General features: G+C 40.4%; 1 protein-coding gene across 2 annotated transcripts in view; it reads right to left on the reverse strand.

Annotated features, from left to right (window-relative positions):
* LOC138625663 (transmembrane protein 132C) overlaps positions 1 to 16,683 on the reverse strand; it is a 126,138-nt gene extending 109,455 nt beyond the window's left edge. For both annotated transcript variants that reach the window (XM_069706743.1, XM_069706742.1), the window contains exon 1: positions 15,728 to 16,683. In XM_069706743.1, coding sequence (XP_069562844.1) covers positions 15,728 to 15,773 — 46 coding nt within the window. In that variant the 5' untranslated portion in view covers positions 15,774 to 16,683. The remainder of the gene's footprint in view (positions 1 to 15,727) is intronic.
* Positions 16,684 to 16,944: the final 261 nt, after the last annotated feature.

Below are 16,944 nucleotides of genomic sequence, written 5' to 3' on the forward strand. Positions count from 1 at the left end.
CAACCTTCACACTCAGAGGCTGAGTAAATGAAAAGCCACAATAGAGGACACCAGGGACAGAGAGGCCAAGTTCCTGCTGCCCACTCCCAGCTGTAATAATATGGGTAGACACAGTAGTGAGTGGCTGCCTTGGTGGCTGGCTGCTCGGTTGCCTGTCTTTCTGCTTCATCACACACGTCAAGACAGATAAGAAATAAAGGAGCAAGGACAAAAAGCTCGAAAAGCAGATGGTGAGCAACAATGAGCAAAGTCCTCGAGAAAAGATTGCTGTTAGTATGATACCTGGATTTGCTTAGAAATCCAGTTTTAAATAAGCACATACCAACAAGTTCTCTGATATTGGTCGTCTATATGTGACTTTCTAGGAACAAAAAACAGCAAATGACATTGCAAAGATGACAGACAAACCCTTTTTTTTTTTCAAGGTTTATGATTACATTCTCTTTGACCCTCATCATGACCCAGAATCAGTCTTGGACTTTGCCATGAATGCCAAACAGAACAGTCTTAGATACTGTATGAGCAATGAGAGAAAGCTCTCTAGTCCTATTGCATTACCTATAACATATTTCTCACCATGATCAATTAATAAGGGCTATTGAATTTGTGACCATGCGTCAAGAATAATAAATACAATATTTCCTTCAAGGATCATTTGCAGATGATTTATGCTTTTGAGAAAGAAATTCAAGAAAGAGGCAGTGGAAGAAGAATCAATACATGACACAGTATGGTATTACTTCATGTCAGCCTCCATAGAAAAGAAATCATTCAGGCACATAGAGGTCTGTGGAGTCTGCCTAGCTAGTAAGTGAGAGTCATGGAGGAGGGAGGCTCGGCCACGATGCAAAGTTTGGAAATCTTCAAAGGGAGCGTGCTTTGCAGGTGACTCTTCTTTATCTCTGAGATGAGCTGAATTCAATGCACAATAATTGGTCTTGATTAAGAGTCAGTTTAAATTGCCGCGCGCGCGTGCTTGTGCGTGTGTGTGCGTGCGTGCGTGCGTGCGCGTGCGTGTGTGTGTGTGTGTGTGTGTGTGTGTGTGTGTGCGCGCTGGCAGCTTACTGAGGGACTCATTGGGGATGTTTGTTGCCCCGCTCCTAATGGATGGCCACATTTAAGATGCTAAGAGCTAATAAAGAGTAATGGGCCTGTGGCTTCACTGGGGAGGAGGAAGAGCTATTTTGAGTTCATGAGAGAAAGCATCATCTCGGGGATTAGAGTATCGACCGACGAAGAGTAAACACTGCAATGCTGTGCTGCTGGCCTATTTGGTAAAGTTGTGGATGGAAAATAGGAACCCAAGTCGCTTGGAAGGTCAGTGGGGATGTCATTAAGGGATGCTGAGAAGGGCCTTTAGGTGTTGCAAGGAGGTCTGATATGTCTGTAACAGTGTTATCACAGTGGGCGACTGCAGATTGAGTGGCAAGAACTCTGGGTATCATGGGCATCCTGAGGGCAGAGGACAACGCCTCCCTTGTGCTATCCATTGCACATGGCTGGAAGGAAAAGGGGCTGAGAGCTTTTGGCTTTAGTTGGGAGGATGAGACAAGCACATATCTGTGTGCCAATCAGTATTCCCATGGCCCCTCCGGACTTCTCTCAAACATAAACTGGCCTCCCTAATGAATCTGTTTCCCTCACACTGGCCTTTATTGCAAAACGATATCGTAAATCAGGCTAAATACAGATGCTTTCTTTGGGCTGAGTCAGTCGGCCTCCTCTTGAGTGCAAAGGGACATTTAATGGTGTGTTAGCTCTGAAAGCACAGAGGAAGAAGTGGACACAAATCCAACGAAGACTTTTTGGCCACCTACAAAATACAGGATATGTAATTATGAAATTATAGCCTCCAACAATTACATGGCAAATATGATTAAGTAAAAGTGTAGTTCTCTTCTCAGTGTGATCATCAACAAATCAAATTAACATTCGGTAAAATCAGGGGACCAAAGAAAGCCAAACTAAGATGATATTCAACACAACCAAGAGACTTTAATAATGGATGGTGACACCTGTCTGTGATATTGCAGCATTAAAATGAAGTACTGCATCTCTCTGATGAGTTTGAGGAATGAGAAGCAGCCTCTGCTAATGAAAGTGAGTGTGAATCGAGTCAAAACATGTCCTCTCCTCCAAGGGTCAAGACACATTAATAAAAAAACGTTTTCAAACCCAGAAACTTTAACTTTTGAGTTCAACTACGGCCCACTCTAAAAACCCTGAAGTGAACAGTTAACAGAAGTTGTGAGGCTTTAGAGCGTTTGCTTTGGAACCAGGGGATGACAGCAGTAAAACCCGTAAGTTAATTAAATCAGTTTGTATAGTCAGTAGAGAGGCAAAATTTTCTTTCAAATCCCTTTATTTAGAGCAAGGTGTGAAAAACAGTTAGTAAATGAAAGAGTAGCACACTGTCTCCACATGCTTAAGTGCCTTCTCACCAACTCTGTTATCTCCCCAAACCTACTGGTAAACCTCTCCCCAAGGTCACCACTTACAGGATGATACATTCTACCTCTGCTGACAAGGCTGACTTTCTATAAATGCAACCACACTGCTATGGCTACGCTGTGTTTATGAATACAGCGTACACTTTTCTTTTCTTTTACTGCAAAAGATAATGCTGTTAATTGACCTTCACTGGATAATACCTGGCAGTACTTAACATTCATGCTCAGTATGGAGCATTAGGAGAAACTGCCGAGCAAAATTTGGAGGTGGTATGAACATATTCAAAGAAAGACTGCGAGGAGAACAGATTCAGATCCACGCTATGGCGCTGAAAACTAAAACAACAATTTCTCTGCTTAATTTGAAAATGCTCCAAACTGGAGCAGGAAATTCATAGCAACCCTAAACTGTATGATATCACTTTGGCAATGCATAAAGATACACAGCAGGCTCGAACTGGTGTGGTGGAAAATAAGTGAAACTGCTAAAGAGTTTCTGGTAAGTTATAAAATAAGCCTGTCGGAGCTTTCGGGCAAACAAACACACCAACACATTTGTTGTGTGCTTTTACAGCCACAGCCGAACTGTCTGTGAACTGTCACGCTATGGGGAAAACAGCTGCTGGGTGTTCGTGGCTAATAAACATGGCCTGCAAAATCATTTGAGTGCTTAACATCGAAACGAATACAGAAACACAAAAATTGTCTTTGGTTTGTATACTTGACTTCACATCAAGCCACAGATTGCGTTCAACCATCTGTCTTGTTGGTACATTTCAGTGTGTGTGTGTGTGTGTGTGTGTGTGTGTGTGTGTGTGTGTGTGTGTGTGTGTGTGTGTGTGTGTGTGTGTGTGTGTGTGTGTGTGTGTGTGTGTGTGTGTGTGTGTGTGTGTACCTCCGTCATGTGAGATATGGCAGTTGGTAGCTAAACAACATAAACTGTGTCGAACTGTTACATACCGAGTTGAGAAAAACATGCGTGTTGCACCTTTGTGTTTGCCCTCATTATCTCAGTACTGTATATGACAGAAGCAACAGTGGATGCTACACGCTGCACAGATGCCATATGACTCTCTTCGCTGTCTTTCCATCTCTGAAAACAGGTCAAGGTCCCTCCCTATGTCAGTGCTGCACATTCTGCACTTAAGTGTACTGAAGGGACAAAAGAGAAAAACACGTAGGTAACAACACAAACTTAATGTGACAATGATTTATGGAGCTACGTATCTGTAGTCTATTTATGTTTACACAAATCTCCCTTCATCATCTCTCTCTTAGTAAGATTTTGCTCTGCAGTGGACATTACTGTACTGTGTATAAAGCAAGGTCTGTGCTTATATAATATATAAATTGCACGTGTTTAATGCTGTGGACCTTCAAAAAATATGATGTTCCCTTTCCCTCTGAAGAAGAAATGTCCATTCAACCCACACTGCCTCATTCCCTTCTGAAAAGAGCTTTTATTGCAGCTCCAGATGGACCGGCTTTAAATCTGCAGTTTAACCTAAAACCTGTCAGAGTGGCAACTAACTCCATGAACAAATTGCTCTATTTTTGGGCAACGGAAATAAAGCTATTAAAGCAAGGGGAGAGAAATGTTTCTATTTCAGACTGGATCAGAAGCAAAAGCAGAGTGCTTCCACACCACTGTGCAAATCTGTTTGTTTTAAAGAAATCTTTCCAACAAGTAATGCAGGGTTCATTTTCCTTTTAAAGCCTTCCTGTCCAGTTGCCAAGCTGAACTATTTTCCAGTGATCGACAGCAACTCACTCTGCACTCTAGTTAGTGTGCAGGATTCCTAGAAGACTCTGTGATTTCTCCTGAGCCAACTGTTCAGACGTGGGTTTTCGAATGTTTTGGAAAAATAGGTAACGAAACGGAAGCTAATTATAATTTTAGTTCTACAAACATATCTTGCATGTAGAGCTGCTCTGCAGGCAGGATTAAAAAAAAAAAAAAAAAAAAAACACCAAGAATTAATCCTCAATAGACCAAATTAAAGCAGCACGTTTTTTTCTGGCTAACTAATGTTAGACTGAACCCCTGTGAAAAGCAGAGAAAGGAGGGGGCAACCAATATGAAGCTTTACACTCTGGCTATGAAAAAAGAAAGTGAAAGTAAGGTAGTCTTGGCATATTTAATTAACCCTGTGAGCCATTATACACCTTACCTGTCAGGTTCATCCTAGCTATTCTTTTAATATAATGGATACCAGGATTAGGCACGAGAAAGAGAAGTTAGTCATTTGCAATATATTTTATACCTCTATTCTCGATGGAGACTCTTCTATGCCAATCAACTTGGTCATTTAGCTCACATTTATTCTGATCATTTTGTCTTTTGGCTCTGGTTAGCTGACTTTGCCCAGTGAGGCTTCATCATTTCTCTACTTCTAGAGCTGCTTTAACTGTGAGAAGAGAGATTTCTCCTGCAATGCTCTACATCTTACAGACGAAGACAGCTGTATGTAAGATGACGGGCAAAACACAACTATCCCTGAAAACTAGCCTGATAAATGATTCTTTATTATTTTACCTCCATTTCATTTTGATAAAGTAAAACCAGAACGTCATCAATATGAAAAAGCTCAAATTTAAAACAATGAGAGAAATAATCTACAAAGATATTTCCAACCTCCTAAAATGTATTCCCAGCATGATGTATTAATGCAAACATTACTTAACTTGAAAACATTTGTTATCACAGATTTTTCCCTCAAAAGATTTGAATGTGTGTCTGCAGCAACAACAACCAAAGAAAACCTCCACCAGCTCTGCTAAGAATGTCTGGTTGGAGAAATATCAGGCAGAGGAAACCAAGAAAATACATATCATTTTCAAATAACGATAAGATAAAAATCTGACTATAATTGCTTGATTATAACACAGGAAATGCATAAAACAGCATTCCACATGCTCTGTCATTACTGGAAAACAGTAAATAATCGAGTGGTTGACTATGTTATCATCTATTTCTTATCAACTTTATAGGTTACTTCTCCTGAGTCATTCATCCTCTATAGGACGGCTGAGTTTAGCGTGCTTCCAGGACTAAAATAGGCTGCATCTAACTGCATAATTGCATCTGTTTTCCTTCATAGATTATGGGTGCACCCAAAAAACATGCTAGAAAACAACGTGGCCACTGAGCACAAGTGAAGACAGCGATATCCTGGGAGAAGTAACATTGAGAGACAATTTCCTTCATACATACACGAGCCATCTGAGGCTGTAAGCAGAATTGTAATTTGTGTCCCATTCTCTAGACCAAAGAATTTAGCATCAGTGCATTGAACTGACAGCTCAGTCACTCTCTGGAGGCTACATGTGGCAGCAGCGCTACATGCTGTAAAGCATGTGGAGGGAAAAATAAAACAAATCTTATTTTAATGACAACGCCATTAAAATAACACCTTACTTGTTTCCTCTGGTGGTCTAAATGGCAAATAATTAGCTTGACATCATACAGATTTGTCTGGATTATAACTAACATCTGTTATTGGTCTATTTGGCTCTCACACCCACAAATTATAACCCGGTTTGAGTGAGCCCTACATTTGCTGGTTGTTAGGTTCAAATTAAATTATTGAGAGCAGTCTAAAAGAACCTAATAAAATACACAGCAGCCTCAGAGCAGCTTAGGATAGTGTTCTTTTTGATGTGAGTGCTGTTCATTCACTAAGAGAGGATAAAAGGAGACATGTAGGTGAATCTCTAACCAGAATGCATGTAACCGTGCACACTCAGTTCGGTCATACCACTGCCATTAATTTGATTAAACCCTACTTCAGCACTGCTCCTGATACTCTCTGCATCACCGCTGCCCAATTGTTACAGCATAGCTCTATTTCTTACAACATGAAGAGATAGACCCAAAATAAATCACAAGTTCACTTCCCAGTTCCCTCTCTGAAATTGTGTGTGACTCCAGATCCCTTATCAAATAATTGATGATATTCTGCTATATCCTACGCTTTCAGGTTCTATGTACCATGTATGCTTTTGTGTGAGAGGAGCTCTGCTTGTGTTTTTTAGTTTTCAGTGTTTTTCTCAGGGGTGACTTTATGTTTACTGTGTCATATTGCAGCAACAGAGTGATTCCTCACTTCTCATCCATCTTCATTCACAGGAGGTTGCCTTCTGCGAGATCAACCCACCTTTCTCAGATGTATTTCTCATTTGAACAAAAGCTGCCTTGTCGACATGCAGGTCACATGTTGAATATTTCTCTGGCCTGGCTTCCGTCTCTAAAAAGACCAGATAAGTACAAGACCTGACATGCTCAGTTGTTTCATACGTCTGCTTATCCTAATCATGCTGTACTTTCTCTCACGGCTTTTCCCTGTCGCTTGGCATGAATATTCTTGGAGCAGTCATGCTTACTTCAAGAACGCAGGGTAGCACTGCTTGTGGGAAAAAAAAAATTCCCATATTCTGTCACAGCGATATGCTTGTGTTAGTTCCAGACATTCTGTAAAAAATGAAACTCGACAGAGAAATCCTGATTTTGGGAAGCGGAAGCTGCCAAAGAAGCTTTGTGGTTTCTTCACTCTTGCGGGCTAAATTAGGTATCCTACACATGGCATGTGCAATTAAGGATGGAGCGCAGATTACATCACTCTGAATTTCAGCAGTTGTCACAGTCCAAGAACATCTAATTACAGGGCCTTCACACAACAATCTTCAAGGTTCTGCGAGAATGCACAAAAACAGCATGAAACAAGACAGCAATAGGAATGAAACTGCAGCCCAGCAGGGCAAATAAACCAATTGCCAACTGCTTGTTTGCGCTTATATCATGCTCATACAAGGGAATAGTTAGCATGTCCTCCGAGAAAATCCTATCAAGGCCTCCATCATTGTCAGTGGATCCAAGCCAGGAGTGGAGGAGGTTGAAGTGAGAGGGCTGCTGTTTTCTACCGTTTTAAACACAACACATTGAAAAGACCACTGTAAATCGAAAACAAGTGATGGGGGAGAGATAGTAGTGTTACAAATTCAAACCCATACTACTCAAATTCAAATCCATTTACTTCCTACTGCTGTAGAAAAAATGCTGCCAGGCTTTTGACGGATGCAAAGACTCCCACCATTTAAGCCTCGATCCACTGCCTGCCAAAATAATTTAGAGTCAAATCTAAAGTTTTACTCCCCTTCAACACAATCAATAATCTGCCTCCAGTTTAGTTTTATACTCTTTACCCATTACTCGCACCAACATACACCCTCAGGCCTGTCAGTAAGTAAACTGCAAGTTATTACTGTTTCATCACTTCATGACATTTTGTGACCTCTTGTTGAAAAATAATTAAAAGTTTACATTGTGAGTTTAGTGTATTAGCGTATTAACATTTGCTAGTTAGCATTTAACACAAACTACAGCTGAGACTGTGCTGAGTTTGCATGTACTTGGTTATAAACTATTGAATACATTTTGTGGTTGACCAGATGATGGTACTAAATGAAAAATAAGGGAACTTTATGGCAATTCATCCTCAGGAGAACATGAATTTGTTTTATTTGTTGCCAATAGATTTCCCATAAGTCATTATTTAATTCATCCTCTGAGAAACATGAATGTTTGTAAAAAAAAAATGTATGGCAATTAATCCAGTGGACGATTAGATATTTCACTGAACAAGGGAACATTTTGAGCTGCTATTGGCGCTAGATGAAAAGCGAGAGGATTTTGAAAGGCATGAAGATTCAGCCTTTGAGAACCATGAACTTTCTGTCAAAGGTTAGATATGTTGTACACGGTATGATATTTCAGCTAAGCAACATTGCCATGCATTAAGCCATACAGCGTTAATAAAGTGATGATTTAACTAGTCAAAATTCTGATCAGGTGGAAATGACAGCATTCAGTGGCTCATTAACATTCTTTTACAGTTCTATTCCCAATTTGAATTAAACTGTAATATTTTGTTAGTCTAATCCTTCGTTATCGTCGGGGTCATTCTGTCTCAGCTTGGTGTGGCTCTTTCCAATTTTGTATGAAATTGAGGGCCTCGGGGTTAAGAGGAGAATCTGCAGACGCAGATAGTGATTCAGAATGAGCTGTTGCAGGACGTACTAACAGCCAGCGTTGGCCTTGCTGGGCACGGTGACACCACAGAGCACCACAGGACCAATGATTCACTATTGCCACACTGTCTATGTTGTGACTGGACATCTCTAATCCTCCCTCGACATCAGCTCCGTGTCATGAAAGGAAGAAAAAAAAAGCAGCATGAACGCTTTAGGCTGCCAAAAGCCAAAGAGGCCGGCACAGCAAAGGCAAAATGACAACAAGTCCTTGCCACATCTGTAGCTGCACATCAGAACAAATAAATATCAGGAAAAGCTTCCTTTTTTTTTTTTTTTTAAATCCATACAGTTTATGCACGGAAAAAGGAATTTTGTGCTCTTTGTCTACGAATACAGTCACGCTGACTCACTGAGTTTACTCGAGGGATTTCATTAAGTTAAAGCCCGACTAACTTGTACACTGATTGTGCTTTGAGGTGGCCATTACTTTCTCACTGATTAGGAACCACTTGATGTGTCAGAACTGATTGGAGACGCACACATACACTGGCATTCCAATTTCACCGAGTGCCATCCAGCCGGTGGTCAAAGCCTACTTCAGGTTGTTTACATTTAACTGAGTTTTGGTCGATGAACAAATGTTGATGCTGTAGACACATTTTACATCCCCGACCGAGTACCGTGCATTTCAGATGGAATTTAACTCTCTTTCCCCGTAAATTACATTGCAATTTGTCTTTAAGGGGTTTTTTTCACTCTCCAAACTACTCCAAAATACCTTTGGCTCCATTCTTAGTTTTTAGTGACTTGTTGATAGATATTATCAAATACATTAAATAATAATACAGCAGCTGTAAGTTGGTAGTGAAACCATGAGACAGGGGCATATTCATTGTCAATGTGGTTCATTTATTGAACTGAAACAAACCTCAGTAAAAGTTAGTCACCACATCTGAAATGTTAATCTGTGATGTCACACTGGAGAGAAAGCCCTGAGTAGCTTCACAGACAATAAATATGCTGATTTCTTACAGCAGATTTTTTTTATATATATCAACAGAGGCTTATGCTAGGCTAACACTTTTTGTTCTGAGTTATAAAATGTGCTGTGTCAGAAGCACCTTTCCATCCAACGTAATTCATTCGTCGAGCAGCTGTACATTGGTTTTCTGTCACAGAGGCGAGGGCACAACAAACTCCTCAGTCTTGTTCTAGCCACATCAGACAATAGTGATTATTCACCAACAGAACAGAGTGCTCAAGGGATAAAACTAATATATTTTAAAATTAAAATTCAATGGTAGTTTTAAATCTGCTGTTCAGCATTCTACTGCATGAGTGCACCACTCTGAATCTCAAAGAGGCGCACGACTCCCATTTTTACATCATCTCAACAATCAATCAGCCACACCACAAAGAAGTCAATGGGCCCTGACAATATGTACCTGTCAGATCATTGCCTCTAATGCATTAAGCTCTGATGCCTCTGATAGGCAGTGACAGCTCTGCACACTACTGAGTGCTACTTTGCCTAAGATGTATAGTGACAGCCTTTTGTCCAGCCGCCTGCCTGTAATTATTCAAATCAAAGATGCATAACCAACTGGGTTATGGATGCATCTCTGCTGACGAGAAACAAGAAAGAAACAGAACATAGTATACGTGATTGGAAAATGAAAATATGATACAAAATAATATTTATTTTGAATTAGTAATGTTTTGTTGAAGTTTTTCCAATGATGCATTCATGTTACTTTTGACCTCACATCTGTGCTTGGAAGGAAATAAAGTTATCCAATGTATTCATACTGTTTAAGCCTTAATGCAGGATATATTACATAAATATCTAATATTGTGGAATGCTGTCTTAGCAGTTTTTGTTTCCAGAGAAAGCTCCCAGGCTAATGACATTTTATTAATGTAATGAATAAAACCGTAATCCACTTCTTGGTCTGGTGTTTTTGAATATTGTTTTTGCTTTCAGTGTAAAATACCTTTTTCCTCCTTTCATGCAGAATAAAACTGTTCAGCTCTCATAAAAATTGTCACAACTTTTACAATAAGGAAACAGGCCGCAGTATAAAAATGGTGTTCTTTAAGGGATGTTATCAGCGAGGAATAAAATATCATTACACAACACTGTTAAGATGTCTGAGCAGTGGGCATGTATTCATGAGTCAGAAAACTGCTGCCGTTTTGAAAATCACGTATTTTCTTCGCAATTACAAGCAAATGAAAAAGCTAACTTTACTGCTGTGTAAGAGTTAATAGTAAACAACGTAGGGCTCTAAAAGTTTGTCTACAGACATTCATCATGTTCATGAATCTTAATGACTTATGTGATCACATTGAGTTAAATGTCTATCAGATTAGATCACAATGGCATTTTGTAAAGGCATTCATGGTCCCCAGAGGATGAGTCCTGATGAATTTTATGATCCTCAGAATCTCTATACAGTAAGCCCCCACCAGTAGGTCGAAGGTTTCACTTGTTCAGTCAAATATCTAAACATCCAACTGATACATTTGCACAGACATTTACACAGGAAATAATGGCACCAAGAGGATGAATCAAAATGACTTTAGTGATTCTTCAACTTTTCTCTAGTCCAACAAAAAGGAGACATCTGTGGTTTTGAGTTTAATGTTTCAACAGCTATTGGTTGGATACAAAATTAAATTGAATACCAAGAAGCACCCTCTGGGGCTGAAAAATGAAGCCAATGTGAAGTGCCAATACCTGCAGTTCCACAAATGGCCACTTGAGGCTGGCCCCAAAAGCAAGTTAATCCCCATAAACCCCTCCATTTTTAAATGACCAACTCTACAGCAAAAGTAAACCCGTTTACAAACCGGTACATCATGACATCTGTAAACGAGGAGGACCTGTTTATTTCTCCCATTTAAAATGTATTATATGTTTGAATTCAAGCATAATCAGGACCAGGGTTTCTTTGAGTAACCAGTGGGTGCCCTTTTAGTTGACTAGCTGCCTGCACCAAGGGGACAGAGGCTCCCCATGGTGCTTGTTTCAGCATTCAGCTCTCCTCAGCTCCACCAACGCACCACCTCACTGCACATTTTTGGATTAGCTGGAACACTGAGTCAGGTGAGATGGAGCTTCAAATCTGCTCCTATGGGTGGCCTCACGAAGGCTACATCCAGTTTTGATATACAGTCTATGTTGGATGCGTTTGTTGTGCCATGACAGTGAGCCAGAACTGTAGTTTCTTTTGACCTTCCCTCTGGTGCCATCATCAGGCCAAAATTTTGATTGATCTAATTCCTGCTTTTATGATCACCTGCATGTAAAGTCATGAGATTCTCATTAGTAGCAACTCATCTTTCTAATTAGTCAATGTTAACATACTAACATGCTGAACCTGGATGATAAATACAGTAAAGCTGCCTGTTTGTCATCACTATGTTAGAATTGTTACTGTGAGCATGTTAGCACGCTAATGTTAGTTATTAGTACAACCTCAAAGAGCCCCAAACTAAATTCAAATTTCAATGCAGCCCGAGTTCCACAGACTGACTTGGGAACAGTCTGCAGCCTGACACAAGCAGTTTCTGGTCTCTGGTATTGCCCCTGTGTTGCGCCACACCTCGTACCGAGCAGACAGTCTGGATGTGAGCTCGGTCAACAGATTTATGAGGAGGAGGAGGTCCTCTGCTCAGACACAACTATCCACTGATGAGAGAGCACAAACACTGCATCAGCATGTTTGTCAATTATTACAATGATGCCCCTCCTGCAGGCGGACAGATGCACGCGCGCGCGCACACACACACACACACACACACACACACACACACACACACACACACACACACACACACACACACACACACACACACACACACACACACACACACACACACACACACTCTCTTTAAGCTTTTGCACAGATTTCCTCCATTCACCTCCCCCAATTATGAAATGAGATTAAATTGAATGTGAGCTCACCGCAATTACAAAGAGCCAATTAACACAGGGCAGATGTGCTTTGTGGAAATATTATGGGACATTATACAAATTTACAGGGCAAAAACCCTCTTTTGACTTGGTGATTGGAAAGCTACAATGTATGCCTCCCACACACTAAGTATAATGAGCATGAAAGAGCAGTACAAGGGATTTAGATGAGTCCACCTACTCGGTGTGTTTCATAAAATGCTCATTAAACAAACAAAAGGTGCACAGTTTGACATGTAAACACAGAATAAAACATTTGTGATGGTTGTAAATTAAACAGCGGAGAACTTCAAACCACGGCTTACGCCGAGCTGCCACTGTGGTTCCCTTTCCTTTCTCCTTCCATGAAGGTAAACTACGGAAGCCACCCAGGCCACGCCAAATTGGATTTGAGAGAAGGGAAAAATATGCCTCTTTTTATCAGTGTCCTCCGTCGCAAATCTCAGAAGTGCAGCACAGTGAGCTCAAAGTGCAGCTGTAACATAGCCCTGATAAAAAATACCACACAGCCAGGAATTTCTACTGTTCTTTTCATGTTCTCTGATCCGTAAATATACTCTATAACTAAATTAACGCCAACAAACCAGCAACACCACATTATAGGTCTTTACCCAATATAAACTCACTTGATGTACAGACTCATTTAAATCTTAACGACCATATGCTCCTGATACAAGTATAATTGATGAGCTATCAAAGGTCTGAAATAGAATTTGGGATTAGAAGTTCGCAATGAGACTTCCTGAATTTGATTTAAAATCGTCCAGCATAATGAAATACAGTTGCGTCGAGTTAAAACGAAAAAGGACTTTTGATTAAATCAGGCCTCTTGCTTGACTGATCACTGTCTTTAATTCCACAGCAACAGCCCAGCAGATAGTTAAAATTAAATTACGCAATGTTCAGCCACATAAATGAGAAACAGACACATGATATCAGTCTGTCAATCAAATAACACGTTTTGCAGAGTTGAGATTTTTCTTTCCCAAAAGGGAGTTTTAAAAATGCACACTGTCTGTGCTTTCTGTGCACACAGTATAACACCCCTATCATTTCTTCGTCCTTGCTTGCTTAAGGACATGAATTGCAAGGCTTAAAGGACTGCCAGGGGCAAAAGAAGTGGAGCTGAGAGTATGCCACAGTACTGGGGTGAGAGACCACAGCAGTGGGTCTTTGTGAAGACAATTACAGATAAAAACTCTCCACTATGAAAGAGCCTAAAATCTCTGCAGGGTGTTCTCCCCCTAAAAAATTCTACAGGACAAGTCACATCCCCTTGACGGGGATATAGGCGCATATGGATAGACACATGGCGGAGACAAGAGACAGCATGGGCTGTGTGCTTAGTACTTAAAGATGTAGAATAAAGGCTATCTGTACTTGATCCCCTTTTGGATCCTGTTAAGCTCAAAGATAAGACAAATGGAGGGAAGATTGGATCTTCCTCTCGGGAATCCCACCCGGGTGTCTCACTGGAACACACCTTGCGGCTTCAATTAATAGAAGAAAAGACAGACTGCTTAAAACATAAAGGAATACTGCTCATTCTTTGAAAACAGAAAAAGACCTTTAGTCTTTTTATTACATTACATTATTACATTTCATTTAGCTGACGCTTTTATCCAAAGCGACTTACAATAAGTGTATTTCAACCATGAGGGTACAAAACCCAGAACAACAAGAATCAAGAAAATAAGTCTTTGTCTTCACTTTATCACAAAGACATTTTATTCAACTGATTTTGAAGCAATATTTCAGGCCTAGTATCTCTCTACCCTGAAAATATTTATGCTCCTAAAAACAAAAGTATAGAATCAGTCACACCACAATACCAAATTTCCCTCTCTAATTATGGTTTCATTATGCTGCACAGACATTTTTCAACCATTGATCTGATCCTCTCATTTCCTGGAGTGTATTATCAATTTCCATCACCACTCACAGTGAGAAGCTGTGTCCTGCAGGTTTATGACACACAACGCTCAATTAGGATCATACTGTGTCTGGTTACTGAGAGGGCCTCGGCATATGGCAAACACCATTACCGCACACTCCTAGTCAGGAAGTCGGCGCTGGTGCTGCCAAATGAGAGTCTTCCTTTTTGAGCTCCAAGAAAGAAACACTATCAAGGTGTACACGCACAATGGATGTGAGAGATGCAGTTTGAGAATGCTTAGTGTTGGAGACGGTTTCTGACAAAGTGTGACCTTAAATTCTGATACATGATTGGCTGTAGGCTTTTACCTTAATATGAGACTCTTTGCATTGTATTGCCACTGTCTAAAAAATATATATATATTTTCAGTCTTTATATTACAGATTATTTGCAAATGCTTCCAATATTTTTAACCAGAGACATGAAGACATCTGTTGATCAGATAGAAAGCTGCTAAAGCCCGACATATCTGGAAAATCTATTCACAATAGTGAACTGGATCAAATTTCCAAATAGCATTTCAGGTTAAACCCTTTCCCCACAAGACAGACGGGATTCATTAGCCAGACCACCAACTGACCTCAGATCTGTATATCCTGGCTGCAAGGCAAGCAAATGCTGTTCTCCTCCTTGCAGAACTAATTGACTGATGTTGTGTCATGTACAAAGAGTTTCAGCAAGAACTCATGTGGAGGGAAGTCCCTGCCAAAAATAGGTGTTTGTTTATCATTCACCATGATTGTCACTGTTGCTGCCATCTTGTGATTTGAGCTATGATGATTTCTTCCCTCTGCAACTGTCATAACTTTTCCTGTAAAATAATTATGGGCTTTGAGGTGAATTTTGGTGTAATAAGTTGACAAGCCTAGAGGTGATAAATCCCCAGTGCTTCTGTGGCACAAGAGAATCCTTGTCATACTGAAATATTCATGAGATAATGTTATTTAAGGCCAGAGCTGCTCTGGGTTCCTTGTACGGGTGCAAAGCCACTGCAATGGGGTCTGACTCATACATAATATATGACTGAACACATTTAAACTCTAATTCTTGTCAGGGAATGTAAGTAAATTAGATGTCATGCAGTATACAGAACTCTCTGAAACATAAATATTCAGACAGCAGACGTAACACCTTCACCTAGTAGTGGCTCACAAGATGTTACCTGCCCTGCATCCCCGTGCATCTCACATAGGATATATACTTGACAAAAAGCCACAATTGGAGACCTGCTGCATGTGCTGGTTACTTCACCTGTATATTATTTGTGAGTAAAGCACAGCTCCTAATTTGAAACGGTGGACAAGAAGACAAACGTGTTGAAATTGTGCTTACCTCCCAAAAGTAACACCAACGACTGAAGCACAAGGATATGCAACATGTTTCTTCGAGACGTCAGAAAAACTAGAATTTCTCCAAAATGTGTATTCTCAGGTCGAAGAAGAAAATCCTACACGCAGCATCGGTAGTAAAAACACATCTTTTCTAGTAAAAATGTCATGTCTCGTTCAGTCATTTGTAAACACTGAACAATCATAGTTCGAGTGAACAATTCTAAAAGCCTTTTCAGTACTATCTTATATACTTATTCTCTCCGGAAAATTCAAGAAATGAGGAGAAAGAACTTGCGCGCAGCTTTGCATCACTCTTTCCAGCATTTTTTTGGAGGCATAAACGCTCAGAGGACTCACAAAATGCTTAAATTCACAATGAAACATCTGTTTGGAGATATTTGCATAGTGATTGTCAATGTTTCAAATCAATTTATCCCGGAAAAAGAAATCAAATTGAAAACGTATTCAATCCTCTCTCCGTGGTTGGTCAGTTTGTCTGCTCTGTATCTTCCGCATCATCAGGCTCCTGAAGTTGTCTGCTGTGTCGTGAGTAAAGTCCGGCACTTTGGCACTTCCCGCCCGGCATTATGTGTGATGAATTGTATAAAAGTGGAAAAGTTCAAGTCGCAAGACAGGTCAGCATACATCCAAAGCTTGTCGTTTTGTGAAGTCCGGAGCGCAACTCCAGCGGCACGCAGCAGCCACAGCAGAGCGCGCAAAGTCTCCGTTCGGGGAGCCAAGTAGGCAGCTGTCACTTCTAATTAGACTTTGGCACCAGGTGGTTCATATATTATGTGAAAGTCCGGTTTCAAGTCTTCATCTTTCCATGTTCATGTAGACAGACTGCAGGCTACACTTTCAGTGGAGCTTACGCACTGTCGGCCCGTCCAATGCGCGTTGAGAGAAGCAGAGAGGAAGAAAGGAGTGACAATAGCTGCCACAGGCAGAGACAGGGAGGCGTATGGCGCTTCAGGAACATCACACCCCACTGATGATGTTGACCATAAACTGATTTCTATCTTACAATTTTACCAAATCAAGTTCAAAATAAAACCAAGGTCATCTTATTTAAAGAACTGTCCATCCTCAAACAAGATGAAGGATTTTCAGAGCATGTTTTTTTTTTAAGCAAAATTCCCACTTCCCATTTCTAAATGTAGCTTCCCACTGACATCGTTACCCTCTGCGTAGAATAATAATTGACTTTAAAAGTTATTA

Source organism: Brachyistius frenatus, unplaced genomic scaffold (genome assembly GCF_029030835.1).
Source record: "Brachyistius frenatus isolate BFR_SWC_R1_liver_20210118 unplaced genomic scaffold, ASM2903083v1 Contig_64, whole genome shotgun sequence".
Classification (NCBI taxonomy): domain Eukaryota; kingdom Metazoa; phylum Chordata; class Actinopteri; family Embiotocidae; genus Brachyistius; species Brachyistius frenatus.